Source organism: Choristoneura fumiferana, chromosome 19, assembly GCF_025370935.1.
Source record: "Choristoneura fumiferana chromosome 19, NRCan_CFum_1, whole genome shotgun sequence".
NCBI lineage: Eukaryota > Metazoa > Arthropoda > Insecta > Lepidoptera > Tortricidae > Choristoneura > Choristoneura fumiferana.
Genome location: NC_133490.1, coordinates 7,668,721 through 7,691,163, shown reverse-complemented (window position 1 = coordinate 7,691,163; position 22,443 = coordinate 7,668,721). Strand labels below are relative to the sequence as shown.

At 37.4% G+C, this 22,443-nt stretch overlaps 1 protein-coding gene across 7 annotated transcripts in view; it reads left to right on the top strand.

The window, feature by feature from the left end:
- pan (transcription factor pangolin) overlaps positions 1–22,443 on the top strand; it is a 186,288-nt gene that overhangs the window by 153,122 nt on the left and 10,723 nt on the right. For 4 of the 7 annotated variants that reach the window (XM_074102519.1, XM_074102517.1, XM_074102523.1 and 1 more), the window contains exons 5-9: positions 12,388–12,511; positions 12,950–13,046; positions 13,349–13,444; positions 14,093–14,203; positions 15,664–15,783. In XM_074102519.1, coding sequence (XP_073958620.1) covers positions 12,388–12,511; positions 12,950–13,046; positions 13,349–13,444; positions 14,093–14,203; positions 15,664–15,783 — 548 coding nt within the window. The remainder of the gene's footprint in view (positions 1–12,387; positions 12,512–12,949; positions 13,047–13,348; positions 13,445–14,092; positions 14,204–15,663; positions 15,784–22,443) is intronic. The other 3 variants (XM_074102524.1, XM_074102521.1, XM_074102518.1) reach the window with 2 other exon arrangements.

Here is a 22,443-nt window from a genome sequence, read left to right as displayed (position 1 = left end):
CTTGGTCTTATCTCTGGGAAAATGCTTATTATCGAGTTTTAGCTCGAGCAAAGCTCGGTCGCCCAGGTAATGATGGATGCAAGTGGTGAGTGGTCGTACATTGTGGCGTCGTAAGAGCAGGCCTTAGTTCAACAGTAAAACTCTTTAGGCTGATAATGATGATCGTTGAAAATTCTCTACTACCACCCAAATCTTGTTTATAGTCTTATAATATTTCACGATATCCATGACTTTGATTGATTTGCACTCACTACTGACATGTATTGACTGCTACATACACAAAACTAAGTGTCTGGAAATACTGAAAATGTTTGTGTTGATGTTTCAAATAGATGGCTGTAGCTTCACCGCCATACGAATTATTCGTTGTGAATAGCCGGTGAAATTACTGGCACTTGAGTGAGGTATCCCATCTTAGGCCTCTAGGTTGGCAACGCATCTGCAATACCCCTGGTGTTGCAGATGTTTATGGGCGGTGATGATCTCTTCCCATCCGGAGACCCACTTGCTCGTTTGACATCCAGTCGAATAAAAAAAAGAATAACCCAACTTTATCATCATCCCAGATTATATACGTCCCACTGCTGGGCACAGACCTTTCACAACCCTCTCATTGTGACCGTAGTTCCCACGCTGGCCTAGTTCGGTCGGATTGGGAACTTCACACACACTATTGAATTGCTTCGCAGGTTTTCTTTCAGTCTAAAGCTCGTGATATACATATTTCGAATGTAATTTCGCATATGAATTTCGAAAAACTCAGGCCAGGCCGGGTTTGAACCCACGATCCTCTGTTTGAGAGGCCACCGCGGCTTATAACACCAAGAAGGGTAAACGTTGGCTTATTGGTGAATAGGTATTGCGTTATCATTTTACGTTGAGCTTACAAAAGTGAAATGCAAGCAATGAAATTGCAACTCGATGGCAACCATCAAAACTGACAGCTGCCATCGATGGGCGCCATTCTCTTAAAAGTACCTACCTAAACTTTTTTTCTGTAATTTTGAAATTTTCATGTTAAATCTACTCGGAATCAGGAGTACTATCGATTTTAATACGTGAAAAAAAAGTGTCCCAAAATTGGCATATATTTTTTGTAATTCCGTTCCGTTACTCATACAAGTGTATATGGGAAAGGTAACAGAATGGAATACAACATTTTTGGACAGTTTTTTCACCTATTAAAATCGATAGTACTCCTGATTCCGAGTAGATATAACATAAAAAATTCAAAATCCCAGAAAAAAAGTTTGGGTAGGTACTTTTAAGAGAATGGCCCCGATATTATTGCATTTCCTCATCGTGAGATCTGTGTAAGGTAATAAATAAAGCAGTATCACCGAATGTAAACAAACTTCAGCTGGCGGATTTGGTAAATTCAAGGTTTTTATTCATTTTACTTATCTATCATTGTAATACAAACTAGACTAGTGTATTTCAATACAGAAATGTAAATTTTTAGATAGTTTAATGGAGGAGTTGCAATATTTCAGACACCAATTGATGTTGTTATGTTTATTTAGTTAAATACCTATCCAAACCAAGTATAGTATCATCATTATGATTGGTTATTTGGAGTATTTTTGTATTTTTAATTTTAACTCCAAATTTGTTACTTTTACGGTTATCCAAGAACCAACCATCCAAAAAAAAAAACCTGAGGTATGTGTGCATAGGAGAAATTCGTGTCTGTCCAGTGGTAGTATAGGGGTATGGCACGCAGCACGGAATGCTGGAGGACCTGGGTTCGATTCCCAGCGCTGGTCTCTTTTTCTGTTTTTTTGTGCATACATGTCTCAGTTTGTATTTTCGATATAGTATCATCCAAGCCAAGGTTAACTAATAACTTATGCTAGACCTCTAAGTAGACTTTAAATTATTCAGATTTTCAGAACGCTTACCATAATTCGCGCAACGCCGCGAGGCAATCGTTTGCCTACTTGACTCAATCTAACGCTGAAAATACAGGTATTAAGTAGCATTAACCCTGCCACTGCGGGGGCGGCCTCATCGACCCCCGTTCATAATTTACTGGGAAATGACATTTTGAGCATTACGTTTTCCTTTTGATGTGAGCGCGGAGCCGTGGACTTAATTCTGTTTTGCATTTAAGTGACAATCGGGATTTTTGAGGCGAGAAACTGTTGACACGTTGAAGTTTGTGTTGTGTGTCTGTGTAGAATGTTTATGTTTATTATCATAAAGGAATTTCCGCAAGTATAGAATAGATCCTTATCTTGATCTATAGGTACATGGCTTAATAGATAGGAAATACGTGAATGATATGGATCATGGAACTAACCATAATTAATTTGTGATTGTGTTAAAATAATAGAAGAATTCCAGCTGCATTTTTTGTCCAGCAGTGGACGTCTTTCGGCTGACATGATGATGATGATGATGAATAGAAGAATATAGTTCTAAAACACCCAGCACTTAGGTCGCGCTTTAAAACCTCTTAACTCAAACTTACATAGGTTTTAAATTTTAATATATTTTATTAATGCAATCTTTATATTTTGGAAAAAATATTAGGCCTTGTATATTACGTAACTGAACATTATAATGAGCCCGTTGTCATACGAGATCAAATGAAAATATCGTAATATTTTCCATAAATTCGCCTCATTACTAAAAAAACATGCCTATACAAATCCTCCATTAAATTAAAAGTAAACATTAAGTAAATTACAATTGTAACCCTTTTCTGAGGGGCCGGAGGGTTTGCTAAACAATTCATGGTGCCTTTGAAGTGGCGCCCGGGGTGCCGTCAGTCGCAGGTGCCGCGAACGAGTGGAAATTGGATGAGGTATATAATGTTTATGTACGAATATCAATCGGGGCCCGAATGACCCGGAGATTGCTGACCTGTAACTTTTCATAAATGGCGGTAGTTACTACCTCGGCGATTAACTGAAGAATGTTTTAAACTAAAAGTTCAAATCTTATTACAGTGTAAATATACTTTAGATTCAATTATGGGATGTGAGAAAACAATTGGGTAGTGTAGTTTCATAGATAAAAAAATCTAGGCAGACCAAGAAGGAGATGGCGGGACGATTTAGACACGTACGCAAAGGACTGGCCTGACATAGAGTCAGAACGGGAGTTATATGGGTTAAGATAGAGGGGAGTCCTTTGCCCAGCGGTGGAGCGCTATAGGCTATACTTAAAAAAAATATATACAAAATGCCTGCCTACTATCAATGACCTATTAGTGGAAATTTTCGTCACGCAACCTAGCAAGTGAGACTAACGTTTTTTAATCTTAAAAAAATACGATATGATTTTTTAAATTGTCGATAGGCGACATAAACTGTGACGTCCTATTCTACAGCGACTAGGTATAGAAAGTCCAAACTAAATTTCATCTCTCTAGTTAGAGATGGATTATATTTCAAACTTCTCTCATATCTTTCTTAGTTTTCAACAGATATTGATACTTTTTACGCCATTTATTTTGAAGAAAATTTGTGTTCCATGCTTTCTCTCTATTAGTGCAGACGTTTGTCATACTTATTTATGTACGTATTTATTTTAGGGATAATAAACAATTGTAAGTTACAAAAAAGTGTTACTCTATGTACAATCTTCGTCAATACTTGATATTAATGACGTCAGTTAAAAAAAATTGACAATCGTGTGGAAATGGATTTGTTACATGGCCACGCCGCTGCTACTCTTACACGCTATCGTACTAGTAAATGCTAGTAAATAATAAACAATAGAACCCCTGTCGCGACTAACCCGTGCCTATTAACCCTTTGACTGTCACCTTAATTACACCGTTTTAAAAAACGACACTATTTGTCATGTCAACCGTTCCCACAGCTGTATTCTGACCGATTGATGCGTGGGAGTAGCGATATCACTTCAGTCTGACCCTAACCAATTCAAGATGTCCTTACCATAAAATTGGTGACCACGACGCGTTCCCACTAGACGAATCCCACTAGAATCTAGTAGTATCTAGTGGCTAGATGGACTGACGATATCGCGAGATTTGCGACCAGACGGCGGATGCAAGTAGCGTGTTGTGTTCATTGTGGCGTTCTAAGGGAGAGGCCTTTGTTCAACAGTGGACGTTTTTCGTCTGACGATGACAGAGAGAAAGAAAGAAATGACGAATATGGTGACAGTTACCTTAAAATCAATATCAAACCAACGAAGCTTCAAAAGCTATAGTGAGATATTTTCGCTTTTACGAGTTAAGGAAGTGTACATTTTAGAGTAGGTATACTACGAATAAAAGTGCTATTTCGAAAATTGACAAAATTTTATTCCGATCGTCAGTCAGTACCACGTGAGTACCGTTTTTCAAAAAAACGCATTCCCAGTGCCCCGACCTTACGAAGAGTCGACAAGAATTATTAAATTGGTCAGAGATAACAACATTCTGAAAATTAGCGAACACCAAATGCGTGTTGTTGCATCCACAGCTCACACTTCCACTCTCCTGCTACTGCAACTCTTTATACTTAATGCACGCGCGGGTTAAACCCTGTACCTATTTTCAGAATAAGTCCACGTAGACAGTTCACGGTAATTCTACGACACTTTCTATAATCACACGTCGCATTTGATCGAGTAATTTCACAGCGATTAGTAGAATTACTCGCTGTCGTTAAACCTTTTATTAAAAGGGATAAAAGGGATGCTATTAGGTTTTAATTTTCAATTGCTAGAAATATTAATGAGACGTCGTGGTTTGATTTACATATTTTTGTATTGTTAGGGGCTGTTCCACCATCCATTGATTAGTGTTAACTGACGGTTAAAGGTGATGCCGTCTCTATTTGTTTTGTTCGAAAAGACGGAGACAGCATCACATTTAACCGTCAGTTAAGACTAATCAATGGATGGTGAAACAGCCCCTTAGTGTTGTCATTTATCCTGTGAACAATATCAATTATAGCTACAAAACTGGACCTTGACTGTTTGACAGCAGAACTAGACAATTTTCTGGGATAACTATCCTATGTCCTTCTCAGGTAAATCGGTTCGGTTGCTTAGAAGTGAAAAGATGACTGACAGACAGTTACTTTCCATTTATATTAGGTAGTTTGGATTTGGATTAATCAAGTAAGAGATTACTTTAAATACATTTCAATACATAAACAATGTTACCAATGGCATTGACACATTATACCAGATTAACTTGGTGCGAAATAAGAGAAGTAGCTCCCCAAGCGGAAATGCCTGTCGCGGCAGACAGGGACGGCGAGATATAATATATCTTCGACGGTAAAGGACAGAAGATTTGGTACGAACGTCGGTCTGTAATTGAAAAATAAAAATGTTTCAGATTATGATGACCACATGCCACAATATAACACAAATGCGTTTAAATTTTAAATAAATAAGAATGCTGTCAATGCACCTTAAGAGGAGAGGCCTTCGCCCATAAGTAGAACGAAAAATACCATTAAAAAATTACTCTTCTAATATTACCCATGCAAGGTTCCACCATTAATTCCTGATTAGTTTTTTTTTTTTATATAATTTTTGTGTTTTTATATGTCGTTTTGTTTTGCATAATTTGAATTTTACAGCGCATTGGTGTTTTAACTGTAATGCTGTATTTTTTTGTTGACTAATAAATAAATAAATAAATTACATTTCGAAGTGCCTCTGATCTTTTCATATGTAAGGCTTAGAATTTTTCATGTTCTAATATCTATTTACGAAATATAGATTGACCACAAAAACCTTCGACCCGATTTTCCGATTTTTCGTTTTTTTTTATAATTTTTAGGTTTTTAGGTTGTTGGCGAGATGTGCTGTTCCTAACAAAGTTGTTCCACCTTATCGTTAAGCACCTCACAAGCAATAATTAAATTTCATTGAAATCTAAATCGATTGTTTATAAACTAAGAACGAAATAACTTCATATAACGTTTTAAACTTTCGTGAATATCACTCATAGCGACTCATAGCGGCGAAATAACTTCGCCGTAAAGTACGTAGGTATCAATAAAAAGTAAACCTAAACTAAAACTATAAACCCTGTAACCGCGCGCTATGCGTTAAGTACCCGTTTCATTTCAGAATCGATGGGTGCACGCCTCAAATCCATCGTAGCTGACAAAAACGAACAAGAATCTTTACGATTAGTGGAGTAAGACAATCGTTGAGAGATTTAAATTTAAACTCGATACTACACCCGAACAAAGAACCTTGTAGAAGCAAAGTAAGGTATGAAACCGCTTGGGTTCGGAATATTCTAGAAGATTTGAGTAATCCGTGGAACGCAAGGGAGACGAAATTTGAAACGCGAATATACTGAAACCGCAATAAAATAAGTTGACACTTGAACTTTTAAGTCTGAAGCATGTCATCGCAATTAATTGCACGTGTTGTTGAGTCATCTGAAATTAGGAAAGCTAAATAGATACCTCGATGGAAAACAAGTGTGTATAAAATTAAATACGTCTTTTTAACGTACGTACAGTACATGGACAAGTAACATGATATATCTGTTCGCTTAATTTTGGTTGACATTATGCACTATACTCGTAACGCATTATAGATTATCTTATACGATTCTGTATAGATTATAAAACTAAACTCTTTTATGGGTTGTCTGTGTAATTGTGTCCCTATAAAATTTAGATACGTTATGTAAAAAAAAAATAACACGTGGCAGAAAGAAAGAGAAGCCTTTGCCCAGCATTGGGACACATCATCATCATCATATCAGCCGTAGGACGTCCACTGTTGGGCATAAGTCTCTCCCATAACAATGACACTCAATTGTCTAAAAAAATTAAGATGTCTGAAGAAAACTAAAAATTAACTAACCAGCAACTTAAATGTACTGATATTTCAAACATCTCTGGAAGCGCCATTAAAGATACTTTTTTTTAATTTAAATTCGCACCGACTCCGCATGTTAGCAGATTGAGATTGATGCGCTCGCGTTCTTTTGTTTTTAGCTTCTGGAATCTCATCAACGAACGCACCCACCGATACAACGCTGTCTTCCTCTCTCTTATATCATGTGAAAGAGATGGCGTGATAATTTGCGTTTTGTTTGCATTTTGATGCTGGAATGAGAGATTTAAATAAGTAGAAAAAGGGTAACTGTGCGACTGCCTTAGTGACAGGATGGCATAGATAGATAGAAATAGAAGGTGCTTTATAAGAGTACTGAGATGCTTAATAGTGTTTTATTTATTTAAGTTTTAATTAACCTTATGTTTTAGAACTGGGTTTTACCAGCTTAGGAGACTTAGAATTTTTGTTTTGGAAACTGGAACTGTTCGAAGCTGTTGCCACTCATCAATCTCTAAACGATATTTTCATAGAATCACGCCAATCCCTAGTTTCATTCTGTAAGCATATTGGCTTCAGGATATTGTTATTGTGTTTTTACTTGTCTCCTTTTTCGTTTCACCTCTCTCACTCAGTAATTACTTAATAAATGATGTTGCTAGTGACGTGGCGCCGTAAAACTCGATTCCCATCCCACCGGGTTACCTAAATTTTATACGTGACGTAAGTGTGGTGGAATAAGTATTGCACCAGAACTTGAATGAAATCCATGATGTCATTTTTGAGAATTCCCATTACAATTTAGTAAACTAATATGGATGAGATGGATTCTATGATGAAAAGTCTAATTAGGACTAAACTACATTTTATCCTAGAGACCGCTATATTGGCAGGACTATAGCCACGAGAAAATAATCTAGTTATAAAAAGCGTCTTAGGAGTATATAAGCTGGAATTGTGAATATACGCCGGCTATTCCAATTTGGTAGGCTCTCCTCCCGTCAAAAACATAATTGGCGGACCCTTTTGCCCTGCGCAGGGAGGTAGGTGGCTGGAAGCGCTGAGCGCAGTTGGGACTCAGAATATAGCGTACTATTTTTATATTTTTTATTTCATGTAACTAATTGACACATAACCCAAACGGCATTCATATCTGCCACAGCGGAGCGTGCAAGAATATCTAACCCGTCGTACCGTCCTTGAAATAGAATCGTAACAGAAATTTAAAATGAAAATGAAGATAATTTATTTGAAATTCTTTCAGAGTTTTTTTGCACATATCCATGCAAAACTGTTTTTACAGTTTGTCTGCGTACAGTTATGCTATGCACGCTTTGTTGTGTTGTGTCAAGTAGTGGTGCTAGTGACTGTACCTACATTATTTAATCTAAGGGGTTATTCATTTTTACGAAAACTATCACCCTCATCTTATAATACAAAAACAAATCGATCCGATTACTGACCGATCTAAATGGGCCACCCGGTATAACTTTTATCTTATTCATCTTAATATTATAGATAAATTTGATGAAGATTTCACTGCGGGGAAATTATATACAAATATAAGTTTTTTTTTAATAATATTCCGATTCCGATTTTCCGATTTTTCTGTGTCAAATTACAAATACCTAACTTATACAGATAAAAACAAATACATCTCTGCCACAGATAAGCGGTAAAGCAGTAACTTCTTACGTTTCTCTACGTGATTCGCACAGATTCTAGCCAATCAGTATTTTTTTATTCTTATACGTCGTCAAACCAAAATATTAGTCGGAAAACAACATAGTAGAAAGTTATAACAGAGCAATAAAAAGAGAAAAATAAGCTCCTTCTAGCAACATATCCCTCAACCCTCACCCACACATTGATCTGCATAGCTGGCCGGGTCAACAACCTCCCCCACCCCGATATTTGCAGATTTGAATATGCCTCCCCCCGGATCTCGAGGATTAGATTTTGAAGAAAATCGCTATAAGTGTATTATATTTTTTAAAGAAATAGGGACCCGGGAAAAGTATTGCGTTGTTTCGTAAGTACATCCTTTGTTTGAGTTGAAGTATTTTTAGAGTACGAGTATTTATCAGAGTATTTCGCTGTGAAATAGATAGGTAAATGCAGTATTATTAAGTTACACGACTATTTTCTTTTATAAAAATTATATGTATGTTAAGTCTTTAAGGTATTTATTGTACGGGCCGTGTTGCCTGAAATAAATGGTTTTATTATTATTAAGTATACCAACGAACAGCTTTAAATGTTATAGTCCAATTATCTGTATTTCCATATAAAAACGTATTTAATATTGCCGTATCTATATTGCACAAATACTTTCTCAGAGCTGTCTTAATGCATTTAAGAATTATTTAGTTAACAGCTTAAAAAAACATAAGTAGCGCTAAAGGCGAGATTAGATACGTTCTTTTTATAGCAACTACGTATACGATAGAGACGAAATAATAAATTCCTAGGCCATATACCTCAAAATAGAAACTGATAAGTCTAAGTAAGAGCTAAGCTATATTATGATGTACACCCCTGTAACTATTATATTAAATCCTTTAATAGAAAATAACCCCTTGGAGCTCAAATTCACTGGTTAACCAAATGAAGTATAAACTGATCCAAGATCCAACATACATACATATAGCCACGATTTCCCTCGTTATAAGGATCCGGCGGTCGCATCCGGCTCGAAGGACCAATGGCGGAAATGGATAAGAAATAACTGCGACTCGAGCATTTTGTGCTGGGATGTCGAAGCTTTTAATTTAACATAGAACCAACCAATGTTAGTACTGTATAGGTAAAAACATGTTGAATAAGAAAAACAAGTATAACGACTTATTGCGTATAAGTAAATAAATAATAAATAAATATCATGAGATATTGACCTAGTCCCAAACTACGTAAAGCTTGTACTGTGGGTAATAGACATACTTATATAGATAAACACATGCTTAAATACATGTTAAACGTCCAAGACTCGAGAACAAACATTCGTATTATTCATACAATCATCTACCCCGACCGGGGATCGAACCCGGAACCTCGAACTTCATACTCAGGTTCTCTAACCACCTGACTGACTATCCGGTCGTCAGAAACAGTGTGGAAATAAACAAACAGAAATACAGGCTTCTTAAAATTAAAATAACTGAAGTATAAAGAAGAAAATAACAATTTGTGTTTATATTTGTATAACTTCATTGTACAGAAAACACATAAAATAGCAGTTTGTAGGATGATGATGATGAATGAGATTTTTTTTTCTAACAAAAGACCTGCCTCTTTTGACTTGTTGTCTACCATTGATGCCAAAAGTCAGTGTCTATATAGATTTTGCAATTGTCAGAATTTTCTGGGTTTCGTTCTTTAAATTTTATTATGGTCCCACTGCAAGCTATTATCAACAAAACTAACTCAAGAAGCGTTGCATTTGTGTCTACACTAAAACAATCGCATTCCTACCCACTGTCATTTGTTTATCAAAAGTTTTGTGTCAAATCCGAAACCTACCCTCGGAAGAATAAACCAAGGTCGCCCCCCTCCCCCCACACGTTGCCATGGAAACGCAGCATCCTTCCACGCCCACTACCCTAAGACCGACCGCCCCACTCGCGCATTGGCCAAAGGGGTGATTGCGTGTGTGTGTTTAGGAACATTTGGGAATGTGCATGTTTCGGATGTAATTGTGATACAGTTCCGATACTTCCTAGCTTGAAGCTGTGATAATTGGTCAAATGCTTTGTCACTTTTTGACACTCATATATCGTTAGCTTTAAAGCTTCTTAATTTTTTTCTCTTTTCTAAACAGTAGTATTAACGTAACGTATGTATGTTACCTTTCTTGAAACTCTAATTTTCAGGAATTATATACATACTTTATTTTAAGTGCATTAAGATTATGATTTATGTATGATATAGTATTATGTCCGTTCCCATAAAATACGAGTAAAGCAACTGAAAATTCCCGATTTCTTTACCCCAAGCAAAATGTTTTTAAGCTTGGAAAATCCCATTTGTTCTCGCCCCGGGCAAGTTTAGGATTTGAAATCCAAAGGCTGCGTTGTTAGCGAATGCTAAGCAAGTGGGTCTGTTCGCTACATTCAGCTCGTTAGCAGAGCCATTCAATTTTGAAGTATCAGTCGATGGCGCCGCGGCCTCCCAATTAACGACCCAGTCGCGTGAGTGGCCGTGACGTCACGCTTTCACCAACCACCCTCTCGTAGATTCCTTCAATACCCACTCCACCTGCTCCGCAATCACAACGCTGAAAAGGCATCTAACACACAAATGCAAGTTTTAACGAGCCAACTTGTTCAGCTAATAATAATTTCATTCCAATTTATAACGTCTAATTGCGTGCTTTAATTTTTTAAAATTATTACCAACTGTCAGCGAACAAAGCGCTGGCCTCTTTTGTTTTCACCGGTCGCATAGACAAATCTTATAATGGAAATATTTTCAAATTAAGAACGCGCTCCCGCATTATGCGTCTCGACTGTCGTCATTGTCTATGGCATCTTTTTGTTTCGTCCTCGCATGTCGAGGTTTTCGACCACCGTTTCGGTTATTTTTTCTTTTTGTTTTTTCCATGCGCTGTCCCGAGCGTGAATGGAGGGCTTTGTTTGTGCGTGTTTTATTATTAATTAGTGAGGCTTCTTTGTTCGTGGTAATTATTGTCTTAATAAGCAGTTCCTGCTCTTCAAATATGGAGGAACCGAAGGGATTGTCAGCTGAATTGTCAGCTTTAGTTGAAATTATAAAGGCTCTTAAATCTTTTTTGTCGCAACGTAGCGTGTTTATTCCGTATAATAAAGTGGTGAAAAGAAGTTTCCCGTTTAATTAGAGGTGAGACACTCGGGCGCGCCGTGGCTGAATGGCCCTCGTCGGGCGCCATTTTGCATAATTGGGCGCAGGACGAAATTTATACGACCCGCCAATTTAGTTGCTAATGACACGTCTTCTGCCGACGAGCGTTATTGAAAAAGTGGCGTCGTGTTTTTGTCTTTATTGGAGGTGAATGTGGATTGAAGCCTTTCTTTTACGTGGTTTACATTTATGTGAAAAATAGAAGCAGGGAGGAAGAGGAAAAAGTAACCTAAAGCAATCAGAATACAGAAATATTGAAGATGTAACTGCTAAAAAAAAATCCTATTGATATATTTGCTGGCTCGCATATTTTCGAACTTAATTTCCTTTCAGGTACCTTTTCTTTGACACACTAGCTGTTGCTCACAATCACAACTTCGTCTGCGTTTTATAGGAAATTTACACGTTCACGGTATAAAATATAGTTCAATAATAGTTATGTAGTTTATCTAAATATATTCTCTTTATCATTCAGTTCAGAAGTAGATTTAAAGCCAGTTTCACCAGGCATTGGTAAATTTTATGTAACAGATAAATGTGACGCCGTCTCTGTTTATTCGAACAAAACGAACACAGACGACATCACATCACAGATATCTATGACATAAGATTTATAATGAAACAGACCCTTAGAGTTGCAACTTTATCACTCAAACTAAACTAGAACTTTATGTCCTTACAACGTGATATGCAATAAAAATTTGAATTTGAATTTGATGATCTTTATTTTTGCTACAGGCTGGCAAGATGGGTCTACCAGCGGGCGGCAGCCTCTCCCTTTTCTGCCCAGGCGGCGACCTCGGTCAGCCGCCGCCTGCGCACATGGGCATTCCGCCGCCATACCAGCTCGACTCCAAACTTGGTGAGTACCTCAAGGTGTAGTTTTAAGTTGCATACTCTTTTTTGCATGTAATAACTGTTTCCTAAGAATGTTATATTACTAGATGAGTTATGTAAATATACTAAATAGTTTAATCAGAAATTCTGCTGAAAGAAAATAAATTATATATATTACACAACACAGGCATCATTTTGTAATTAAGCCAAGAACCTAATCGCCTGAAACCACGAATGCAGAAAGTCATATCGTCAAATCCTTTTACGACCTATTAGAATAATTCAGGACTACAGAGCAACCCAAGAAAATAACACCACTGTACAATGGTACACTACAGTAGTAGTACGTATTCATAGGATAAGGTGAAGCATTCTTCACCTTAGGTATCCTATGAATACGGAAATTGATCGTCTAATTATTTGCACATGTTGTATCAGCATTCAATGTCCTGGCTTGTTCCAGCGGCTGGTCTGGCGCGGACGCCCATGTACCCCTTTCCCGGGGGTACGTACCCCTACCCCATGCTCAGTCCAGAAATGTCACAAGTAGCAGCGTCGTGGTAAGTGGCTCAACTCAACCCCTTTACTTAATTATTTTACTATTTAGAAAATATTGATTCGGATTTCTAGAGAGTTAAAAAACCTGCAAAAAGGGTCGCAAAACCCATTTATTTTATTCTCTTGTTACTGTCACCAAGTTCACTAACCCACAAATCGCATTAGATCAAGAGTATTATCAACTCAAAATAATACCCCATTTTGATTTAGACTTAGATTTGGTGGATTATTCTGAGTTGATGAATATACTCTTGATCTAGGAGTACGACATACATATGTCTAAGTTGCCCTTAAACTTTCTCAGGCATACACCAAGTATGTACCCCATATCGTCGGCAGCAAGCAGTTTCCGAAGTCCGTACCCCACGTCACTGCCAATCTCCACATCTAGTCTATCAAGGTAAGTACTCTACGTAATGACATCATGGAGGGAGGAACAGCCTAAGGATTTGGAAATATATCAGCAGCAATCAGCTTCAGCATCAGTGCTATTCTAAGGGAATTAGCCTGACAACCTTATATGTCTCCATTAGATTGTTTCTTACTCTATGCTACTTCTATTTGGTACCTTCCACGCATATAGTCTTAAGTTAATTTTCTACATTTAAAAGCGACATTATTATTGCCTTCTGCACGGCAGGACTAAGTGTCCGTTCCTTCATAGCATGAGATATGTTTTCAGTTTAGTCACCAGTGGTCTTCCACTGCTTTCTTCTTAGTCCTTGATATCAAAAAAACACTTTATCCGAGTGTTTGCATATTACCTTTCATATAAGCGAAACATCTCCAGGATTTAATGTTTGGCAGACCTCTTCTGTCTACAGCGAGTCTCTCTCTTCCCCTGCTTGGCCTTGTGGCCTTCATAATATCTTTCCATGCTCTTTTTATTTCCCGGCTAGTTTCGCGAGCCAACTGACATATTTATCGTAGACCTCCCTTCAACTTTCTTAGTCCAATTAAACCTCTTATTCCAAATTTTGATTTGTTATCTTTGGTCTACATGCGTGGAAGGTACAACCTCGGTAACTGCGCACTGACTCCGTCATAGGCCTCTCCCAAGGTACACCACCGCTGGTGCCCAGCCCCCTTCGCCCTGCCAGCAGCCAGCCTCGCCAGGGGTCGCCGGATGGCCCGAAGGCCTTCCCCACTGCGCCTTCCTGTACGTTGCTGAACGTTGTTGCTGCTTCCGTAGCTTTTGAGGCTGTTTAGACGTTGCTTTTATCATCAATGAAGATGAATGGCATCAGGCAGGCCCTATACTACGTTGAACAAAATTCGAACTTCGTATGTTGCCGTCCCTCTGACGCTAATAATATTTAATTCGAGAGTGTGAGGGACGGTACGATACGAACTTCGATTTTCGAATTCTGTTTGGCCTGGACTCTACCAACACAGAAATGAGAAAAGGCGTGTTCATTATTTACACCTCAAGTGTAGATACTTTCCTCTCTGTTTCACACTTCTCCTTATTCCACTTTGGTGAAATCCGGGTCTGAACACAGAGGTTTTTTTTTTATCTAAAGCAGAAGCTTGTTGAGTTGATGATGGTGATGGAAACGTTTGAAGAGTGATCCTTAAGTGTTAATTCCAACTAATCGAGAGAAAGTACAGCTATGTCAGAACAGGCTACCAATTGTTGGCCCATTCATGGATATATGCTTCTCTCTCGGTTGTTGGTCTTTAGTAACTAATAGTTTGCACCCGGCGAAAACTTGGAGTTAAACTTAAAGACAGATTTGGAAACTAATTTGAACAGAAATTGAATATCATTCAGTAGGTAAAAAAACTTTCAGGAACTGTCGTACTTACTGGTTTACATTTTAACAAAAAAAAAACCTCCTTAGGAATGGTTATTTTTCTTCAAATCGAAATGGGATCATACGGGCTGGGTATACGGGGTAACTTAACCATACAAATAAATAATTTTCCACATCGGATCACAAATTTCAACCGAAAAAACTTATAGGGCTTCTCGGCCAAATTCGCTGTTTTTACGTGCCCTTAGTTATAGTATGCTTGAAAAAGTTTTATAGACAATATTTTAACTTGGACAATTGTTTCTAATTTTGCTCTACTGATATTTCATAAAAAATATTCACGGGCCTCACGTCGCTTTAATTTTAACTAGGACCAAAATCTGTCATGTGTCTGTGCCATGGATATTATTAACATTTTATTTCAAATACCGGTTGGTACCAGTTCCTGGATGATTAAGGATATCAAATCAGTTAAATTAAAAGTAGTAGTTAACTGATTGGAGAGAAATAGCTTCTGAACACAAATCAGTGAGTGATAAGTAGTTAGCCATTTTTCGTAGCTTTTATTACCAGTAAAAAGTATCAATTAACTTATATAAGTCGTTAATTGATAATTTGCGCAGTTATCCATTTTGCCACGTTATTATTACTTTTACTTTAGATTATTTGAGCGCATTTTTATTTGAAACTACAGTACACTTGATTTCTTCATAGCATCTACCGATTGATTAAGATCCCGTAGAAGAATTACCCGATTCCTCTATGTGAACCGTACCAGTTTTTTCTTTGGCTTCATGGTGAATTTTAGCAGTTAAATTTGGGTCAACAGTGAACTGTACCGATTTTTTCTTTGGGCCCACAGTGAATTGTACCGGTTTTCCCCAACGCTGGGCGGAGGCCTAGGGCTCGGCTTGGGGCCCGCGCTGGTCCCGCCTCCCCCTTCTAAGGCTGATCTCGAATCCCACCACGCGCGGTATGCTCGGTAAGTCTGATTAAACTTAAGGGTCTACGCTAGCTGACGCGGTTTGCACGGAACGGGTGGACGCTTATTGAAAAATTGTATGAGCAGCGCTGACTTAACGAGGCGCGTGCGACAGATTTTACTTGCACCCGCTCGTGTGCGCCCGCTCCGTGCACCCGCGCCAGCTAGCGCAGACCCTAATTTTTGGTCCTTCCCAGTATTTTTGAGGTTTTTGACCAATACAATATTATCTATCTACAGATTCTTCTGGAATCTTTCAGAAAGTTATCGTGTTAGTTCAACTGAACGCCCTGCAAAGGTTTTTCATTATAATCTTTGGTTCAAGGTCTACGCTATTGCGTGATTGAGTACTTAACAAATATCCAAACATCTTCAGAATGTTTTTCGTTTATAATAATAGTAGGATGAACGATTTTTATGGTGCCGTTTCTGTTATATCGAACGAAATAAACAGAGACAGAATCACCGATATGTCACTTAAAATATCAGGAACAGAGAAGTGTCACACGCCCTAAGCGTGTTTACAATTACATTTAAAAAAAACTTACAAAGTGTGCTATAAAAATATCTAATAGCACCTTTCTAAACACGCGCCTGTATCATAATCGCGTTTTGTTCCTGCATTGTGTTGAAGTTATAATGACAGAGTTTTAAAACGTTTTGTTACGCGCAAGCCAATTGTTGACGACCCCTGCTTTGCTAGGGCTGCCTCTTGCCTAAAAAGTTAGCGTGAAAGCACAAAAAAGTAAAAGTTGGATTTAACTTTATTTACTTTGCTGTAACGTGGAATAATTGCTTTTGGTTTGTACCAATTAAGGTTTCTGCGACATACGATTATGTATTTATGTCGTTGGCGCTCTATCGTAAGGTCCGCGGACAACTTAGAAATTTGTGTCACTTTTGTGTTTCGTTAAATAACTAAATAAACGTCTGTAGGTCGGGTGACACTATTTACCGGGACGGATAATACCGACCCGTTATTTCGTGTACACGCCCATTCAAACTGGTGTCAAACTGACAAGAGTTTCTATGGGCGTGTCACAAAATATCATGTCTGTATTGTACGTCCGGTAAATAGTGTCGCCCTGTAGGTGTCAACTTTGGCACTCTCAAAATCGTCGGTTTGGACGGAAGCCATTTAAAAAAACTAAATGAGCCCAATCACAAGTAAGACTTAGCCTCAAGTAAATTGGTGGTTTATGTATGCAGACGCGACCAAAAAGAAAACTTAATCGTTGAAAAGGAATGTTACTTAGTACCTACTTGTTTTTGTAATGTGTAAGTACCTACTATTTTTATTACAATTTGTAAAAAAAAATCTAATGGGGAAACCGTAAAAATAATGCAAAAAACGATACAAGAGTGAGTGTCCTTGCAGTCGGGTAAAAATCGGAAAGATCAATTTCCGCGTTTAATACTGTACAACCCTTAACTCGCGCCAGACTATGATCGCGATACTATCTACATTACCCGGCTCTGCCCGCCCCCTAGTAAAGTTGTACAGATTGAAGATAGCGTACCCCTTGACAGATGCGTTGAACGCGTTACGCTGCCGTTCATTTTATGACAGATTTAACCTGTAATCAACGTTGAACTGTAATTTACCGGAAACGTGTTGAGTTATCGTTGTTACGGTGTTATTTTAATTGACTATTTATAATTACTCAATAACATAATAATTATGTTGGAGGTTCGTGGCGTGCCCGACTTGATCGACAATTGACATATTTTTTATGAACTGTCAAAATACGTGCTACACAGATTTTGTATGTCCATAACAAGCTATGACATCACTTATTTAGGTACCTATTCAATGAGGGCTATCGTTTTTTTGTCTCACTAGATACTGTTGCGTGAGGTTTTTAAGTATGGCTTTCAAAGTCTGTTATTATGGGCGTAAAAACAAAGTTTAGCTTAAAACCGTTGCCACAATGTTGCATACCGTTTTGTTAAAGCTTTCCGAAAGACAAACTGTCTCAGAACACCGACATTCATTCATAATAATTAATTTCAGATATTGCAAATTATTCTAATTATAAATTAGCTCACCCAAAAACTATGAGATTTGACATTTCGGAGACCTCACGCTACACTAGCGCCTCTGGCGAATTCATAAATTGACTATATTTCAAAGCAACCTAAATATGTCATCCTATAATTAATTAAAATTTAATTTAGCACTACTTAGTAAAAAATATATGGCGAAATAAATTAATATGGCGTAAATTAATATTTCAAAACCTTGTAAATTTGGTATATTTTTGTTATTTTAATAATGGTAGTAACCTTTATAATTCTTAAAATTGCTTGTTTTCTGGAATTGAAGAAACATACCTTTACCTAGTTTATAAAAATATATACCATTGTTAACGTACCTAAGCATGGGGTGGGGGTAACTTAGGTTACTTTTGCTGACAAGGAGAAATGAAAGTCAAAAATGACTATAATTCTACTTACTTACTTGAATGACCTCATACAAATTGTAGACAAAAATTAAATAGCTCCTTCAAGAAAAGTTCCCCGTGTAAAACTGCCCTTGTTGAAATTTGAAATTGAGTTCTTTCTTACGAAAGTTTCTGTGCAACTCATCGTAAACACCTCTACGGTCTTTTAAACAGTTTTAGGGTTCCATCTGAAGGAAAGAAAATCTTTTTATTTTTATATGATAGGAGGGCAAACGAGCTGGCTATTAGCTTATTACTTGATGGAAAGCAATCACCGCCGCCTATGGACATCCATAACATAAGCCGAGTTACGGATGAGTAAAGATTAGGCTCGTTTTTAGAGATCCTCAAGTTGTACCGATACCACTAATAACAAGCCAACTTATGTATGACTATCATCAGCCAGACTTCCATTGATGAACAAAGGCCTCCCCCTTAGAATGCCACGATGAACGACAACTCGTCACTTGCATCATTGCCTGTGGCTTCGCTCCTGTGAAATCATAAAAAATACTAGCTCTCTAAACCCATACAAACCAACCAACCCATAAAAATTGCGGAAAATTACATCATAGTGCACGTCTGAGATCTCCGTGGAATTTATCTTTCTAATATCAAGTCTAGCTCATTCAGTCCCTGTAATCTTTTTAAGTAGAGATCGTAATTCCTATGTCATATTACAATAAAGAAATATGTTTAGAGGAAGTGGTAGCCACGTTTATAAATAGTAGTAAATAGTAGAGTCATTGTGAAATCGAGTAGAAATTTGGGTTTTGGTCTTTGAAGGAATATATCGTGAGAAAACCAGCACACGCTTGCGAAGAAATCCAATGGTTTGTGTGAAGTTCCCAGTATACACTGGGCCCGCGTGGGAACGACAGCCCTAGCTCCCACATTCAGGCTTGTGCCCTTCAATGGGATGCATGAATAAAAGCCGAGATGAAAGAATCCTTAGTTTAAAGAACAACGGAACCCACAGCGCACATCTCTTCGCACTTAACCGTCATTTTTAATTCAAAAAACGAATTGGACACTCTTACATAAAGGCAGGTACAGTCATGTAAATAAGCCAACGCCGGAGAAATTTAATTAAGATGATATATGAGACGCCTTTAGTTAACGGGCCTCTGTGACAAGGTACAGTCGGCAGAGAAATCGAGATTTTATCTTTTTTTTATGTTTGACTGCGAATGTTTTGATGGTAACGGATGACCAAAAAGGGTTATCTGCCACATCTGAGCTGCGTTTTTTGTTATCTTTTTGAGAATGCCATATCGATGTTAAATAATTAATATGATTCTCAAGGTTTTTATGTGTGAAGATTGTTAAGAGAAATTTCATTGATTTTGACGATTAAGTTTGGCGTTTAAATTTATTTACAAACACACAGGAAATAATACAGTTATCGTATACAATACACAAACACAACAGCCGTGATGGCCTAGTAGTTTGACCGGGTCCATATCAGCTTGCATAAGTACGTATTGAACGTCCGAATGTAATGTTTGCCAGAACGAAAGTATGTCCTAGTCGTAACTCTATTTTTTCTGAATCCAATAATTGTTCAGAAGTAACCTAACAAACCTAACCTAAAATATAGTTTTTAACAAGATGAAAAAACCTCAGAAAAAATTAAGGTTTCAGTAAAAATTATGATTCGGACAACATTACGGTATGACTTGACTAGCGAAAAGTATACGAATTTTGTCGCTCCCAGTTTGACCAATGGCGTTTGGCGAGACGTAAATTATATTCAGCTTTTTTGTGATCAAAATTCTTGCAACTTGTCCTTCCGTTGTACTTACTAATAATGGTGAGATGGTAATGAAATGACCGACCGGTCAAAATGCTAGAATATTCACCCCAGAACATATGCTAAGTCAATAATTTGGTAGTCACTATTTTGAAAACCAATAAAACTAAGAACTTCTAAATTCAAAATTTTCAGCACTAATTTGGATAAGGGTTTTAGTTTACCTAATCTATCCAAATTATTTTTGACAAGCTTTTATTTCAGTTGGCGTTTGTTCGAGTTGACTTGAAATTTTCTATACTAGGGTGGAACATTTTAATTCTGTTTTTTTTTTTTTTTTTAAGTATGGTATGTCTACATGGCATTAGTACATGATTCAGTTTGTTTGACTGTACATGATGTGTAGGTTGGATGAAAATGTTAATCACAGCAAAAAAAGCTTGTGTATCAAAAAAAAAATCATTTTTTAACAGAAGCTCATTTCTAATTTGTTTAGCCGGCCATGCCGACGCTACATAACACATAATTACCGCGCAGTGAATACCTCTGCGCACGCGCATTGTGCGTCTTTTCCTTCCATTTTTAAACGAAGGAAGTCGTATTTTAACTTCGAACGCGTTCCTGGAACTAATTTCGTAAACGCCTATGAGTTTTATCATTTTCGGCCGTATTCTTATATTAGGGAGGAAGCCATTTTTCAGGATTCTTCTCATTTCTTCTTTTTCTGTTTTATCTAGCTGTCTTGTATATTTATATTGATTTGAAAAAATAAAAAACTAAAAATATCTAAAGCTATAGGTATATTCACGTTGGAACTTCTACTTTCAAACTTACAAAGTATCATCCTCTATTTTTTTTGCGTTGCAGGACATAGTTATTTCTAGTATTGAAGTATAAAAAATTACTTTGCTCCCGCGCGTCCTTACGATAGCTACGTCTACAACTACAGCAACTCTCTTTGCTCTGATGATGAACTCTGGTTGAGTTCGAAACGCTTTAGCTTAGGTACTGTGGTGGTGGTGATAGTTGGGTTTGCGTGATTTGTGTGTGCTTACTGTATGGAGGTGGAGGAACTGCATGAACATATATATTTCTTATATACCTATAGACGTAGCTATCTTAAGGTCGCAGGTGAGCAAAGTAATTATTTATATGTAGGTCATTGATATAGACCTCTGGTCCAGGACCTGCGCAAAGTAACGCTTGATTCAATAAGTTACGCACATTACTGCTCGAAAAAAAAAACAATTACGCTTTGTTAGTTACTTCTTAATTGTCAATTTATATTAATATCCGTTCGTAGCACTTAAATCTACGTCTGGTTACAGTTTGTGGCTATATCAACAATACACGCTGTAGATAACTTGGCCAACAAAAAGCAGCAGACCACACATCCACAGGCGACATCTCCATAAACTATTTTGAACTTTTTACCGCGCAACTCATAACCATAAACAACATGCGTTCTCTATTTAAACGGTGCGCCGGCGCAGCGGAAACGCGTCTATTTCCAACCGGACGTGTGTTTGTCGTCGCCTAAACTCGTTAGCATATTGATTCGATAGCGCTTCTGATAAATATGATAGATCGTGTTTAGATTAGGAAGGTGTGAGTTTTTAATTTTATGGAATATGTAACTTTTTTTTTATTAACTGGTGGAAAAATGCATTAGCCATAGAATATACTCGCTCTACTCCATTAACAGCGCTTTCAAACGGGAATGTAGTAATAATAAATGTCATAGGACAATTGACACTAATTGACCTAGTCCCAAACCAAGCAAAGCTTGTACAGTCATCACCACCAATATCTGACACAACAAGAGTGCATAAATATCTGATACGACTCTATTTCTAGGGCCGGAAGGACGTGTCAGATATTTTTGCACGCTCCGCTGTGGCAGATATTAATGCTGGTGACTGTACCATCAGCCAAATAAGACAGTGGTCAAGTGGTCTATCAATTTTTAAACAAGTTCCAAATGAATACCTATATGTCGCTAAAGTTGAACTTTCAAGTTGACAGACACGTCTATTGGCATTATTGTTTTATGACATGCAAACATGATGAAATAAATGGCTTATTATTATTATTAGGGTGGTAGACCACATATTTGGCTGATGGTACTATGGGCACTAGGGAACGAATACACATACTTAGGTATAAATATAGATAAATACATACTTAAAATATCAAAGACCCGAGTACACATTCGTATTATTTTATTCGAACAAATATCTGCCCCGACCGGGGATCGAACCCGGTACCTCAAGCTTCATGGTCAGGTTCTCTAACTACTTGGCTATCTGGTCATCTTCTACGGAGTTGCTACTTCTTGAAATCGCTAGACTTTATAATTATAACATATAAAGCTCTCTTATTTATAAAACATCTAGACTAGTCTGTTTACATGTGCAAAAAGGCATATTTAAATAGTTGTTCATAATACAGTTGTCATCAGAT